Here is a 15,175-nt window from a genome sequence, read left to right as displayed (position 1 = left end):
GCAGTGTCGACATTTTGGTGTAGGAAGTGACCACAACGAAGCAAACACAGTCATATATGTTACATGGATTATGTTGTGTCAATTAGGAAAGGTTCAGCTTTTAACAGAAATAATTTCAAAACTCAAAGAAACATTAAAAGTCATGCGTTGCTTTCGAAGGAGCTGCTTGATCAAGTTGAGTTTCTGCCTCCTTCAAGGCGCTGCCTCCAAGAACATGTGACTTCCATCTGATCCGTCTTCCAATGAATCTGTGCTACAGCTGGAAGTCTCTGAGCGACACCTTTGGTCGCAGCAGCTGCGCGTCAGGTGGAGACGAGAGGCGGATCAAACGTGGAAGTGGAGCGTAACCGGTGGAGAGCTGGAGGGGAGACTCTTAAGCGTCTCCTTCTCTTTCTGCAGGAGTCACTTTGGGCCGATCAACCTGCGTAAGAGTGTGAAATAGCAGCCCTGGGATCTCATCCATCAAATCCATACAGAAGACCCTGAAGGGGCCCCCATGTGGAGAAACATAACCACATCCAGTATTGCAGTAAAACAATCAAAAGAACAGGCTTCCATCTTCACGGGGATGCTATCGAATTAAAGGCGTCCATCATGGATCACTTCAGTGGCTACCGGTGTGGTTTGGAAGATCACTTTAGAGTCGGCTGCCATCAGCATGAATCTATTTGTGAGATTAATGGCGGTGAGCTTGACGAGGCCCACAGTGGCCTCGCGGATGCGTTTCTCCGTCTAATACGGCAGCATCGAGCTCGCGGTGCTGGCCTCCTCTACAGCCCTCTCCATCCCGAAGAGCTTTAATCTCCCACTGGGCCGCTGAGCGACCCATTCAACACGCATTTGCATTCATCTGCATATTTCCCATTAGACTCCACTTGTTGCCTTTTCATGGAAAACCCGGATGCGGTCATGATCACCCTCGACAGTCACGGCCCATTCGCCCTTTTCTTCCTGGCTTTATTTCAGGTCCCATCCCAATCCTGATGTTTCCACTATGTACAGTAGCATTGCTCTCTCTCTCCCTCTTATCCTGTCATAGCTGTGATCAGAGTGCAGCGTGGAAGTCTGACCCTCAAACAAAGGGAGAAGCTCCCAGTTAGACGAGTGCTGCTCGCCACAGTAAACCATCTGGGGCCACTGACAGCCTCCAGCTTGAGCGAACACAATAACAAGATGGAGAAAATTAATTCACTGCACAATGACCACGACTGAACGGACTAATTAGATTAATATGTGATCAACTATTCAATTAGGCCCATTCAACGGCGCAGCTCAAAAGGTATGGATACATGCAGATGAGATGCGTGAAAACAAATTGGGGGGAGGAGGGCATGAAGGTGTCCTAATGACCTCAATACACGGGAAATAGAAATATATATATATATATATATATATAATAATTATATGCATTCATTCTTTAATAGGCAGTTAGCATTTTAGCACAGCGGTGATGTAATGCAGCTAAAACCAGTTCTACTTTCTAGCCAATGCTTTGTTGAGCCAACCAAGAGTTAGCTCCACCTATCGGACAGCGGATGCTGTCATTAGCGCCCCGAGAACGGGCTGAACTCAATGCCGTAATGAATAAAGCGGCCCAAAGAAGGTGGCGCTCACCAGAAAGCTCAGCATCACCTTTCTCCAGCTGCTTAATTGTCTGCAGGGCGCTAATCAAGCGCCTGTCTCCACTCATGAATTTAGAGGGAAACCTTCAGCATTTAAATGTGCATTTAATTGCGTTGGTTCTGGAAGCGTCGTTAAGTAAGAGCTGGGAAATACATTTCTTAATGCGACTTAGTGATGCCCGGCAAATCAAAGACCATCAAGCGAATTAATGAGGGTGAGCGGCGAGCGCATTAAGAGTAGAGACGGAGCGCCTTCATAAACAAATACATATCTCTCAACTAGACAGCGGGGACTGAGGGATAATGTGAGAGCCGTAATAAATAGACTCCTCTGTCAATAGGCATGGAGCGCCATCCACTTTAATAGTGTAAACACTCACACACCTTTATTCAAAGGCAGACAGATGCTTCCTCAGCTGCATTCCTTCACTGGAGACGAGCGGGAGGCCGAGGAGGTGGCGGCGCCTGTGAAGGGCCACAACTAGACGTACGAGCCGGTCCCGGCGATTGAAAGTCGCCTTGTGAGGCCAGCGTTCCCCATGTTAAGTACCCTTTCAATTACAACAGCGAAGCCTCTCTCACCCGCTGCCGCGTGGCGCCGGCGCCGGCTTTCAGCACCGGTGCCTTTCTTGTCCCTCCGCTTGTCGCCGAGCGGCCGTGAGGACGGGACCGGAGTGAAACGGGCTGTCGGAGCTCCGCGGCGCGAGCAGATGGTCAGAGACGCAGAGGATAACTTCATCATCAAGGAAAAGTCGCTCGCTCTTAAAATGGAGCCGTCCTCTGGGGGGAGACATGCACTGATGGCCCACAGACTCCCAGGCACATTCTTCTCTGCTGACAAGCGCTCGTCAGGCTTGGGCAATAATGAAGAGGAGATAAGGGGAGATATCCCAGATATTTATGATTGAGCTCTGGGCAATAAGAGTGGAGCAGGAAGCTTTTAGGCTGTTATCCTGACTCCAAATGTTCCCGTGCCTCTGATGAGACGGGCTCACGTGACAGATTAGCAGCACAAATGCTACTCGGGGCAGAGCTGGCACAGGGAGGCATCCGAACGCATCACCGTCAGACGCGCGACTGTGCCGGGTGGCGTGAGGGAAGCTGTGGAGCAGCAGGATCAGATGTGGGTTCACGCAATAGGGCCCGAATGGGCGGGACGTCACTCACGCCCCTGCTTGCCCAGTAATGTAGTGCAAAAGCCTTTCAAATGTTTAGAAATGAGTTCAATATCGGCTTTTCCCTTTAGATGAATGTTTATAAAAGCCACAACGTCTTAATAAAGTGTTTTAAAAATGGTCAAAATTGCACCGTTTTCCTGCTATTTAATCGACAGGATCCCAATTAAGCCTGAACTACTTTGATGAGTTTCCCTCTGATTGTTTAATCACAATGTGTGAATGAGCACGCTACACAAAAATCTTTCAATCAAGTGATTTGTTCACAATTCAATCCTTCTCTTATTTTTTAAAATTACCTCTACAGGAGGAATAAATCATTTTTTTAATGCAGTTCAATTTGGATCCAGCATTTCCTAAAATCAAGTTTAATCTTCTTAGCTAACCTGTCTTAGTCATATTTTTAATATAACTAAATTATCATGTGATTTTTACCCTCGTTGGTCTAAATTAAACTTAAACTGGAATATAAATGGACTTTTATAAGCAGCAAGGACCTTATGACTGTGATGATTTGAGCGGCGCTGGCTGTTCTGGACCCTCTCCCCACTGAAACTTAGCCTAGTTGGGACTGTAGCGCTGACGGGAGCGCGGCTCATCGACCACGGCTGGGCGCGTTTGCGCTCTGGAGATGGGACGCGGAGCGCCGGGGCGTGCTGACGGCCATCCCGCGGGGCCCCCGTCCAATTACAGCTCAAAATGAGCCGGGAGAGCGCCGATATTGGGCCGGGCGCGCCGAGATGATGATGGAAGGAGGGAGGAGGCCGAGAGGCGGAAAGCAAGGGGGCCAATGATATGAACAGCACTTGAAATTAATGGGGCAGCATGCAGTGGGTCTCCCAGGGGTGGGCAGAGGGCCCGCTGATGACATTAACTCCGCCCTCGAGCAGCCATTAGGGGCCGGGGGGCTCCAGTAATCTTGGGACGCTTAGCAGACAAGGCTCGCGGGGCGCCGGCGCCGCGCCCGAGCCGAGCCGAGCCGGTGCCACAAGCAGCCCCGAACACAGGCCGCGGTGATGTACGGCGAGTTAACTGAGCGTGACACTATTAGAGGCAGCCAGACACCCCCGACGCTCGATATCGCTGATGAAATCTTTAAAGCACGATCACATCGCCAAGTTGAGAATTCCAGGGTCGCAGTCCCGACGCTCACTTTTGACCCGCGTCACGTAAAAAGTGACAAATTGAAAAATTTCAGCGCAGATTTTAATAGGCGCTGGTGTTCAGAGGGCTTTGATTTGAAATGTCATATTTGGACGTCTATGCTCTGAGAGCTATTAAGCAGAAATGTGTTCGTCTATAAAAGAGCTCTTCTGTGTTTGATTGCCATTTAATAGCCGGCCATACGTTCACGCTTCAGTCTCGCCTTAATGTTGCAGTGCATTGGGAGCCGTCTGAGAGGAGGGGGGGGGCAAAGGCCTCGAAACATCTCGTCCAAATTACTGTCATCTTCCAAAGCGCGGCGTCGGGGGATGAGATAAAATGTTGCCATAATGTTGCTGTGTTAAAGCTCATTGCCTGCACATTCAGCGCGTGCAGCCATGACACACGGCGGAACAACAGCGCGCTGACGGTGTGCAAACGCCGGGATCACGGCTACCAATCGGCTCTAATGCAGGATCCTTCAGAGGAGAAATCCACTCCATGCTCCGATATCTGACAGGGCAACATTCGTAAAAAATGGTAAATACGAGGACGAGACATCCACCAATGACCAGCGATGAGTCGGACCCCGTGGATAAAAAGCAGACGAGCGCACAAAGAGGACACGGCGGCCGCGCAGTCGAGAGGCAGCGAGAGAAACGCATTTAAAGTTTTCGCCTGGAGTCAGCGAAGCTTTTAATACATACAGTCACATCAATAGCACATTAAGACGGTGTAACCACGGCAACAGACACCAGGATTATGTCAAAGAGAGGCACACAAAAGATCCGAAGATGCTTTGTTTAAAAACGCGAATGAAAAAAGGGAAAAGAGAGGAAGACGGCGGCAAATGCGGTGAGTCTGCCAGGCGAGATTTACAGCTCCAGCTGTGTGTGTGTGAGTGTGTGTGTGAGTGTGTGTGTGTGAGTGTGTGTGTGTGAGTGTGTGTGTGTCTACAGTATGTGTGTGTGTGTGGTTGAGTGTGTGTGTCTGTGGTTTTGTGTGTGTGTGTGTGTTTCTGCGTGTGTGTTTGTGTGTATGTGGTTTTGTGTGTGTGTGTTTGTGCGTGTGTGTGTGTGTGTGTGTGTCTGTGGTTTTGTGTGTGTGTTTTTTTGTGCGTGTGTGTTTGTGCGTGTTTGTGTGTCTGTGTTTTTGTGTGTGTGTGTGTTTGTGCGTGTGTGTGTGTCTGTGTTTTTTTGTGCGTGTGCATGCCTGCGTGCATGCATGTGCGTGTGCTGAGCCCACTGAAAGGACCCAGACGCAGGCGTCTCCGTGCAGACTCAGGGTCAGGTAGCGGCCGCCGTGCGCGTCTCTGGGTCTTCTGACTGGTCTGAATGCGAGCGCGGCGTTCAGCAACAGTCCACTTCCCCAAACGCGTCTCCCTTCCTGTTCCTCTCCCGCTCTTCACGTCTGCTCCCCTCTCTTGACATCACCGTCTTGGTCTTCTGAACCCCGGCGGGTCAAGCAGATCTGAGACGACTGCGAGCTCGGCAGCGTGAGGTGATGACGACCGGTGGCTGTTTTACTCAGTGAATAGAGCGTTTTGTGGAGTGAAAGCCGACTGACTGGAGTGAATCTGAGGCTTTTTGTCACATTAGATGTGGATGTGAGAGGCCTGGAATCAGCTGTGCCGTTTGTGGCTGCATGGTAATTTAGCATTTATTCTGTAAAGGTGTTTCTCCTGACCGCTGTCCCTTCAGAGTGCATTAAGTGCTCCTGTGTCGCCCCAGAGACTCTGAGGAAGTGGACTCAGAGGCAGCGAGTCAGGACAGAGATCCAATGTGCAGGATGCTGTAACATGAAAACTGCTTTGTCACTTCCCCTTTTCGGGCGGAGGGGGGTCTTTTGACGATTGTGAGATCCTTGGAACTCCAACTGTGAGTTTTGAAAGCCTAAAATCCCCGGCGTTACAGCACACGCAGTAATGCGAAGCGCGCACAATCCTCTTTAATGCACTTTTCAAAACGCCGTTCCTTCCGAGTCTGAGACGCGAACGCTGCAGCGCGGAAGGCTTCTGGGCCGGCAGAACTGCTGGCCCGACCCGAACGGGCCGTCAGACGATCAAACAGCTGTTTAAGCCACAACAAGGTCCACCCGACAAACTGCGGACAAGCCCATCATCATGTACCGACTGAGCAGCTCGCATTCAGCCACAACAAGGTGGGCCGACACCAGAACCGTCCAGCGCCACCAGAACCGCCACACGCCTAAACGAGCGCCGCCGATGATGATCAGCACCAGCTCCGACACGACGTCTCCGAGTGTGGAGCAGATCAGCTCCACACTCGCTGTTACATCAGCGCGGTTCTGCTATCTGGACCCGGCCCTGCGGCGCCGCCCCCCCACGTCCACCGCGTGAGAGCTGTTTAACTCCGCCGCCGCCAGACATCTGACACGATTACCGGGGCGGTAATTGCGGGCGGAGGCGGGAGACGGACAAACGCCGGGCTCCTTCGCCGCGATTCGATTTGACTGACTACATGCATCCAATTGTCCAATAAGACGTGGGTTATCTGCGGGTGAATCTGGCAGCTGCTCTGCCTTCATAAACCAGAACCAGATGAACTGTGTTGACAGTGATCGTGAGCGTGATTGGAAACGACTGTGGACCCTCTACAGTCGCTCCGCTCTCTCTCTCTCTCTCTCTCTCTCTCTCTCTCCTCCACTCTCCAACGGCCGGCTCCTCTCCTCTCGGCCTTGCTCGGTGTTTATGTCTTCCTTGTGTGCCCCTCCCTCTGCATCACCCCAGGGTCACCATCTGCATGGCAACACTCGCCGTGTGACACTTCCATAACCCAGAGAGTGACAGACCTCTCTCTCTCTCTCTGTCTCTCTCTCTCTATTCACAGGCCGCCCATAATTCATTAGCTCTCCCTCTCATCCTCTCTATATTTCTCCCCCTTTGCAGTGTGACCGATTCAGGCTTCTCAGAGCTCATTCGGATATTTTCTGGAATGAAGCTGCTGACAGTCGACATTTTGTGCCGCTATTCAGCGTGTTCCAAATTTGACCATTTTCATGCCAAACTTCATTCAGGAAACGCAATCTTATAAACCACGGGGCGATAAAAGGTCCCACTGAGACTAGACGTGTTTGCACTACGATAAAAGCTACTTTATCAGCCACGTCAGCAAAACCCCCACTATAATGGGAATAATCCAGTTACTGTATATGTTCTGCTAAACAAAAACAGTAAATGCTTGACTTCCCATCTGCTCAGGGCACAATGATTTCCTTTGCAGATAGCCTCTGGTCCTGCACAGCTTGGCTCTGACCTATTGACGTGATCCTGGCAAACTCAGCCTCTGTGCGATTGGTCACTTTTCGGTTTGGCCTGTGGTTATGCACTTTGCGTGTGCGTTTTTTCCTCCTGGCTTCGTTTCGAGCATCCATCAGTCACAAACACAAAGCCATTTAATCCCCTTTTCTTTCTTATTTTCACCGGGCGCGCCGCCAATGTTTCTCTTCCCTTTGCTGACTCTCGCTCCTTTCCCCCCGTACTCCTCCCCCTTTCCCCGCTCCTCTCGCTCGCCCGCCCGCTTCACCACCTAAGTGTTCTGTTTCAGTTGCAAGCGAAAGCTGTTTATTTATTCAGACGAGATCTATTTTCCCCCCTCCCAGTCTTTCTCCACCCCACCCTTTTCGCTTTCTCACTCTCGTCGTCTTCCTCTTTCCACCCCGCTTACATGCTTACGGATACTCGCTGTGATGAAGACGGGGGGGGGGGTGGGCTGGGAAGCGGAAGAGATGTGTCGCAAGGATGAGGAGACATCTTAAAAACAGAGGGAGTGACAAAGAGGATTCAACTCCACAGATATAGAAAAGCATACGGCAAAACTGTGGCGTGTCACGGGGGACGCATCCCCACACCGGTTTAAGGCTTCATTATGGGCCGGGCTGTCGCGCCCACAGCAGCATTACCTCTGAGAATATGGCTGTAACAAAGTACAGCACTAAAATACAGCCAGAGGGAATGATCAGTGTACGCGAGTGTGTGTGTGTGTGTGTGTGTGTGTGTGTGTGTGTGTGTGTGTGTGTGTGTGTGTATGTGTGTGTGTGTGTGTGTGTATGTGTGTGTGTGTGTGTGTGGAGGAGAGAGTGAGACGTGCTCCAGGTGCTGCATTATTAAACAGATTTGTCACTTTGGGCCACCGGTGTTAAGTGTGTGTGTGTGTGTGTGTGTGTGTGTGTGTGTGTGTGTGTGTGTGTGTGTGTGTGTGTGTGTGTGTGTGTGTGTGTCCATGCAGAGGTTAATGTATGGGATGCACTAAGCAGTTGGCGACTGAAGGAAACAAAGCAGAAAAAAACAGGAGCAAAAAAACAAGAAAAAGACAAATAGAGGATGCAAAAAGGGCAGAAAGAGAGAGAGATGAAAAAGAAGTAAAAGCAACAGCAGCGAGATAGTCGGTATGAGATGGACACCAGATAGTGAGACAAACAGAAATGAGACGAGGAAATCACCACAAGATAAAAGAAGACACAGGCCGAGAAAAGACGTCGTCTACTTTAAGCACAGGTTGTTCGCTTTACACACACAGACGCACTCTCCAGTGCATAGCGGTTAGATCGTGTGTGTGTGTGTGTGTGTGTGTGTGTGGTACAGTTGTGCTTTAAATCCCCGAGGCTGCTGTTGACTAAGCTGATCTTCGTCAAGGGGGAAAGAAAGCTGGTGCACCTGCCCTGACAGGCAACAACACTTGTTTTAGTCAGAAATAGCATTAAAGAGTGCGACAATATCCGTGTGTGAGTGTGTGTGTGTGTGTGTGTGTGTGTGTGTGTGTGTGTGTGTGTGTGTGTGTGTGTGTGTGTGTGGCGTCTGTGATACCTGAGCCTGCGGTGAGTTATGCTGCTTTTGGTGGAAATCTAACGAGGCGCAGACTGAACCTGGCACCACATGTGAAGCAGCGGTCGCGAGGCCTCGGCCCCACGCCCACACGCCGTCACCCGTGGACACGCCGCCGCTGACACCCAGGACGCCACCGTGACGCGAAGCGCAGGAATAAAAGTGCACTTTACGCTTCGTCCACTTTCCGTCACTTTCTCTCCCCAAAACCGCACAAGAAGCGCCAGATGCCTGATGGAAGTGCTTGTGACTTAGTCTGAACATGCTGCGAATGCATGGAGATCCCAGACGCCACCTCCGCAGCTGTTAAGTGCCGCTGAAATAATATCATGTTCGATGCGTGCGTCAGCGTCAGCTGTGGATCCTTTACATCACATTTACGCGACTCAGCAAGGACGCCCGTGTATCACACATTATACGAATCTGTGGCGCTGACGGAACCATAGCGCGCTGATGAAAATGATTTTCCCAACAACACGCGCGCGAGCGCAGGACTCTCGCCCACACGCTGCTCCTTCCTCCTCTGGCCGCTCCTGCTCCTCTGTAGCTCCTCCAGTCCCTGTCATCTTCCCTCCGTCTCCTTTGTGCTTCGTGACGCACTCTCGCCTCAGCTATGTAATTATCGCTTGCTGATTCCAGGGGGTTCGGAGGAATTCGGTCCTCCCTCTCTTTCTCCTTCTGCCCGCCCTGTCTGCCTCCGTCACTCGGATGCTGAATGCCATATTGTTCTCTGTCGCTACAAAGCCTTGATTGACAGTTGTGGGAAGAGCTGAGTGAATTCTCAGTCTGCCCCGCTGCACCTCAGTCCTCCCTCCTGCTGCCATCACTTCAGTTAAACTTGTCACTCCGCTTTTTTTTCTTGTATCACGCTGTTAAGTGATGTGGTGGTTGGGGAAAAAAAAGAAGCACCAGCCAGAGTGCGTCATTTAGCGAATGCTCCACCATATACTGGAATTTTTTAAACAATATTACTCCATTTAATTCAGCAATGTCACGTCCTCTGGTGTTTTAATCATTTACTGTCTAATTAAAAGCATCTTATTTCTACTTTTTATTTAAACCGAATGAGCTCTGATGTGATCACTCGATCCACTCAAATGCTCTGCTCTTAAAATTGACCGAAAAAAATCTAAGGTGTTTCCTCCAAGCTTATCATCGTGAAAAAAAAAAGTCAACCCGGGGGAAAGCCCTGAAAATAGCCAGTCTGGACGTCAGATGACTGGAGCGACGTCATCGCACACATGGATCAAATTCAGCTGCAGCACCGGCATTCGGGGAAAAAGACATTCTCCAAAGCCCAACGGAAAAAGCTCCTTAAATACGGAGTAAAGCAACAAACACGAACACAGAAAGACGCAGGAAGAGGGACCTTGAATTTATCAGGTGGACTTAACATGAAGCACATTGTGCCACAGATGCTGAAAGGCTCTGACCGTAAAATGCTAAGATTGAAAGATAAAACACAGACTACAACAAGCTTCAGTATCAGCCTTCGATGCGCGTCTGGTTCTAATCCTGAACGGAGGAAAGGCCTGGCTCAAAGATAAGGCACCGCACACTCACACACACTATCAGAGGGGATTTAACGATTCAAACGGCCGTCCTGGTAATTGGGCAGATGGATTTGTGCTTCTCGTCCTGGTCCGGTGGGATATAAAGTGACGCGTAATGCAAGCGGACAACCTCTTTAAGTGGATTAATTAAAACTAACACTATGGGGTCAAAGGTCGAGCCCCCGTTCGCTGACAGCCTCCCCGCTGCCCCCGCCCGCCGCCGACAGCGCTCGCGGCTGCAGGACGGAGCAGCGGCACCGGGAGAGGACGGGGATCGAACGGGGCCGAGGAGCTGGAGCAGGGGAAACCGGACGGCGCCGGAACCACGCTGGCTTCTCTATTTTTAAATCGGATCCGAGCTCAGTCTCTATAGCAGACTTTTATCTTTAACTTTCCCTCGCCGCAGATGCAGTAATAGAATCAAACCCTGCGCTCTCCTCTCCATCGTCCCTAATTGAATACATTATACACCTCGCCTTTGCGTATGTGTGCGTGCGTGCGTGGGGTAGCTGGATCTAATCAGATGGAATTAATATGCATGCTGTTTCTCATTATGGAATAACTGAACTGCACTTCAGATATGTGATGTGCACCACGAGAGGCACGGACAGATTTATATTATCTATCCACTGTGCTGTGTGAGGACGAGTGTGTGCGCACAGATGGATGCGGTGTATAAGATAGCAGAGATACCGGCTGCAGACACGGAGACACAACCCCCCAACGCTGACAGATAACACTAACTCCTCACCGCATTTAAAGCCAGGCAAATTCCACAGAGCGGCATTAATCAGCTAATTGTGCTAATATGCATATCATGCTGCCTAATTATGTCACAGCAGCGAGGATCCATTTTCCATTTGCATCGATAGTTCGCTTTATAGTTTCCTTTCCTGCCGATTCACCGATTTTTGTGTTTGCGACGACAAATCAATCCCTCACCGGCGGAGCCCGAAAATGTGGTTAGCGCGTGTGAAAGCCACGAAAATTCAAGTCTTCTTTGTTTAAACACTCCAGGTGTGTGACGACAGCAACGCACGCGTTCTTGTTGGGGCCGTGTTTATAACACGGGTCTCCGAGTGCGAGCGTGTGCGCGCGCGTGTGCATCTGAGTGTGACGGAGGTGAGTCTCATTAGAGGGAACGCGGCGCGGAGAACGCCGCCGAGGTGCTTCATTATCATGGGCGATTGAGAAGTGCGTTTGTGCGCACGGGTGCTTGTTTGTGTGCGTGTGTGCATGTGTGCGTGTGTGCGTGTGTGCGTGTGTGTGTGTGTGTGTGTGCGTGTGTGTGTGTGTGTGTGTGCGTGTGTGTGTGTGTGTGACCCCGAGAGAGTGTGAGCGACGGGCTGGCAGTAAGCTGGTCTTTATTAAGATGTGCTGTCTTTGGAGAGGGACAGCTGCTCCTGCCTCTAATCTGGAGGAACAAAGGTTTAATAAAGAGAAGATGAGAGAGAGAGGAGAGGTAAATACTCCTGTCTCCACTTTCTCTCCTTCCTGACGTTCCCCTCCTCACGCCGCGACGTTTCCTTCTGTCCTAATGAAGGTTCTCGCTTTCGCCATTTAAAGGAGCAGTGGCAAGAATCGGAGCTCGCTTCTGATTTCCCGTGCGTCGGTCGGGCTGAAATGCCTCCACGTTTGACCTTTGACCTCTCAGGCAAACGTGGCCTCTGGGAGCCGCGTCAGTCGCTGAGGCGTCATCGGAGCCGGGATTAGACGAAAAACTTGCCTTTTTTTTTCATGCTGCCATGAGATCTGTCCCCATTAAGCAAATAGATCGAGAGAAAGTGTGTGCTGCAGCTATTTATGCACGGGTGTGTGTCGGGTCAGAAGCGTGCCCTATTTCTCAGTCTGGACGGTCATCGGTGCCTGTTTGGAAATGACATCATTTAGCTCCCTCCATTCGCCCATCAGCAGTTGACTGTATAATACCTGCTCTACATTACTCCACTCATTTTCTATTTTGGATTTGAGGATAATGATGGTGGGATGGCAGCGGTGGGGGGGTAAAATGATAAAAGAGGGGAGAGGCAGCATTAAAGGAATAATTTCTTGAGGGCTCTGTCTCCCCTCTCCGTTTCTAAAATAGAATTTGCGATAGTCCCTGTGTGTCGAGGGAATAATGACTTATTTATCAAATGGCTGAAATATTCAGGGACAAGGCCTTTTAAATTCCAGCTTTTAAATTCATAGGCTTTTCTGCTGAGATGCTTAATGACAGTGAATGTATTCATAGTGATTTGCAGGTCCGAGATGGAGCCTCGTGTCCTGCCCATGAGTCTAATAGCTGTTTGACAAAAATGAAAAGTGCCCACTCAAGACAAGGCGAGCGAGGAGAGGCTCACCTCTGACCCGACACGGTCCAATCTGTGTCATGGGGACGTCCCATGTTACTGGGAAGCGCTGAAATATGTTTTGCAACCTGGAAGATAAAATTTTATGTTCTCTGAACGCCTCTGTTGCGGGAAATCAGCCATGAGTAAATGTTTCAAGATAAATTCCTGGAGGGCTGTACTTTTTCTGGCAACAGCGCAAGGTTCCTGAATATTTTGAGGGACCAAATCGGAACAGGGCTGTTGGAGGTGGTGGTGGTGGGTGGGGGGGTTAAAGAGGGGGGGGGGGGGGGGGGGGGGGGGGGGGGGGGGGGCGTCGGTGACGGTGGCAATGGACTGTTATTGTCACAAAGTTCGGAGATGATGGTGGCGATGAAGCGCCGTGCAGGTTGGGGCTCAATGAGATGCACGCGGACGCGGAGCAGCTTGCATGCGTCAGACCCAGGACGGAGCAAAAGAGGAGCGAGCGGAGCGCACAAAGTACAAAGTGCGCCGTATCGTCCGCGGATCGCGGCCAAACGGCGAAAAGTGCGCGTAATTACGCGCCGCAGCGCCAGAACCGGAGCTCAGAAGGCGGCGACCTCCTGCCTGCGCCGCGTCCCACCCTTATTTTCTCCAAAACAACGGGGCACTTCTGCCTCTATTCCCCTCTCTCTCTCTCTCTCTCTCTCTCTCTCCGCTATCACCCCGTTCACAATGGCGAGGCTGTGGAAAAACTGACCGGGCGCTTACCTTAACACGTTCCAGCTTTTCAGAGGGTCCAGGTCTGAAATTATAGAAACCATGGTCGACTGGCTGGGCAGCGCCGGGAGAGGGAGGGGTGCGGCAGAAAAAGATTCGAAAGAAAAAGCGGCGCAAAGGCTGTAAACTCCGTCTGCGAATGACAGCGATTGCTCGGATGCTCCCCGTCCTGGTTGTTCAGTGGGTGATGAGCGCTGTCACAGCGCGCTCTCTCTCTCTCTCTCTCTCTCTCTCTCTCTCTCTCTCTCCCCCCGTGCCTCGCTCGCTCCCTCGCTCCCTCCGCCCCCTCTCGCACAAAGCCTGCGCTCTGCAGACGCGTCTCCGAGCTTCCTCCGCTCCCCGTTTGACAGCAGCGCTGCCGCCGGAGACGCGGCGCCGCGCGGCGCATGCGGCGGGAGCGACCCGACGCCCCGGAGACGCGTCTCCTGCGTTTAAAACGCACCGGGGGGACTTTACACGCCTGTGTCCTGAGCGGACACGCTGTCGAACGTGCACACAGCAAAAAAAACAACAAAAAACAACAACACGCAACTCAACCTCTGGGTTGAGTTTTATGCTTTCAGAGCGGACATCTCGTCTGACGAGCTGTTTCACATGTCGGAGGCAGGAACAATTACAAGTGCGCTGTTAATCAGTAAATAGTGTTGGAGCAGTGAGCAAACACGCTGAAGTGGCCTCCTTTTAAAGAGACGTGCAGCCAGAAGCAACGCACTGGTGCTCCAGTGTTCGATGATCAACCCCGGAGCCGATGACACGGCAAATATTTCACAGCTGAGACCTCATTCAGACCCAGCTGTTCGCTGAAGTGCGCTGCAGTTTCTGAGTCTGAAGCATCATCGCAGCGCTGCACAGCATCTCGCTGACTTCCTGTCTGACACCACCACATCCTGTTGATAACTGTTATTTTTTTCCCCTGTCCGTCCGCCCCCCCCCCCCCCCCCCGCCTCCTCCCCTCGCAGCGGAACGGCAGCAGATGCAACGCTGGTGCTGAGGAACAGAAAGGCAGGGGCCAAGTCCCACCCATCGCAAGCGCCCATTTATTTGCTCATTGGGAAAAAACAGATGAGCCCCGGTGGAAAAAAAAAGGAGAGAGTCAGAGCTGTGTCTGTTTCAGATAATTGTCTGGGACAACACAGCAGAGCGGGGCTGACTCTGCCAAAGCCATTGGAGTTGGAGCACGAGTGCTTTGTTATTTTCAGGGTCACGGTATCAGTCGCAGCCGCTCGCAGACAGCGAGACGCCCTGAACGTCGCACAGGTGACAGAGGTAAAGCCGACCTGTGCACAGCTGGGGTCAGAGAGCGCTCCAACAAGTGAACGACGTAACGCAGAGCCACAGGCCTGCGCTGTGAGCATCAGCAGCCACACTGCACTGCTTTATATAGCCTCAATTGGACATCTGCTTCACTGAGGAGGAGGAGGAGGATGGAGCGAGCTGACAGCATCTCTCCTCTCTCCCTCGCTCTCTATTTCAGGCACCGAGGCTCGCTCGCTCGCGCTCGCAGCCCATCGCAGAGATCAAGCAGACTTTGGCTCCGCTCTAATTTCTGCTTAGAAATGGCGCCGGCAGGCCTGACGTCGCGCGGCGTAGGTGTCGGCGCGTCTGTGCAAGTTAGCGGCGCATTAATACACCTGTCTGCCGGGGAGAGCAGAACGGGGAGCCGGCTTAATGTCAGATGTTAATTATCGCCTTTTTTCTCCTCGCAAAAGCTTTTGTTGTGTTGAGCAATGTGATGTCTTAATTGGCCTTTTCTAGATTTTCTTTTGTT

General features: G+C 51.4%; 1 protein-coding gene across 3 annotated transcripts in view; it reads right to left on the bottom strand.

The window, feature by feature from the left end:
* The window catches only part of celf2 (cugbp, Elav-like family member 2), a 140,958-nt gene extending 127,336 nt beyond the window's left edge, over positions 1–13,622 (bottom strand). For all 3 annotated transcript variants that reach the window (XM_029164212.3, XM_029164213.3, XM_029164216.3), the window contains exon 1: positions 13,399–13,622. In XM_029164212.3, the coding sequence (XP_029020045.1) occupies positions 13,399–13,451 (53 nt within the window). In that variant the 5' untranslated portion in view covers positions 13,452–13,622. The remainder of the gene's footprint in view (positions 1–13,398) is intronic.
* Positions 13,623–15,175: the final 1,553 nt, after the last annotated feature.

The sequence above is a fragment of the Betta splendens genome, chromosome 9 (assembly GCF_900634795.4).
Source record: "Betta splendens chromosome 9, fBetSpl5.4, whole genome shotgun sequence".
NCBI lineage: Eukaryota > Metazoa > Chordata > Actinopteri > Anabantiformes > Osphronemidae > Betta > Betta splendens.
The sequence above is the reverse complement of the archived record's forward strand: the minus strand, read 5'-3'. Positions and strand labels throughout refer to the sequence as shown.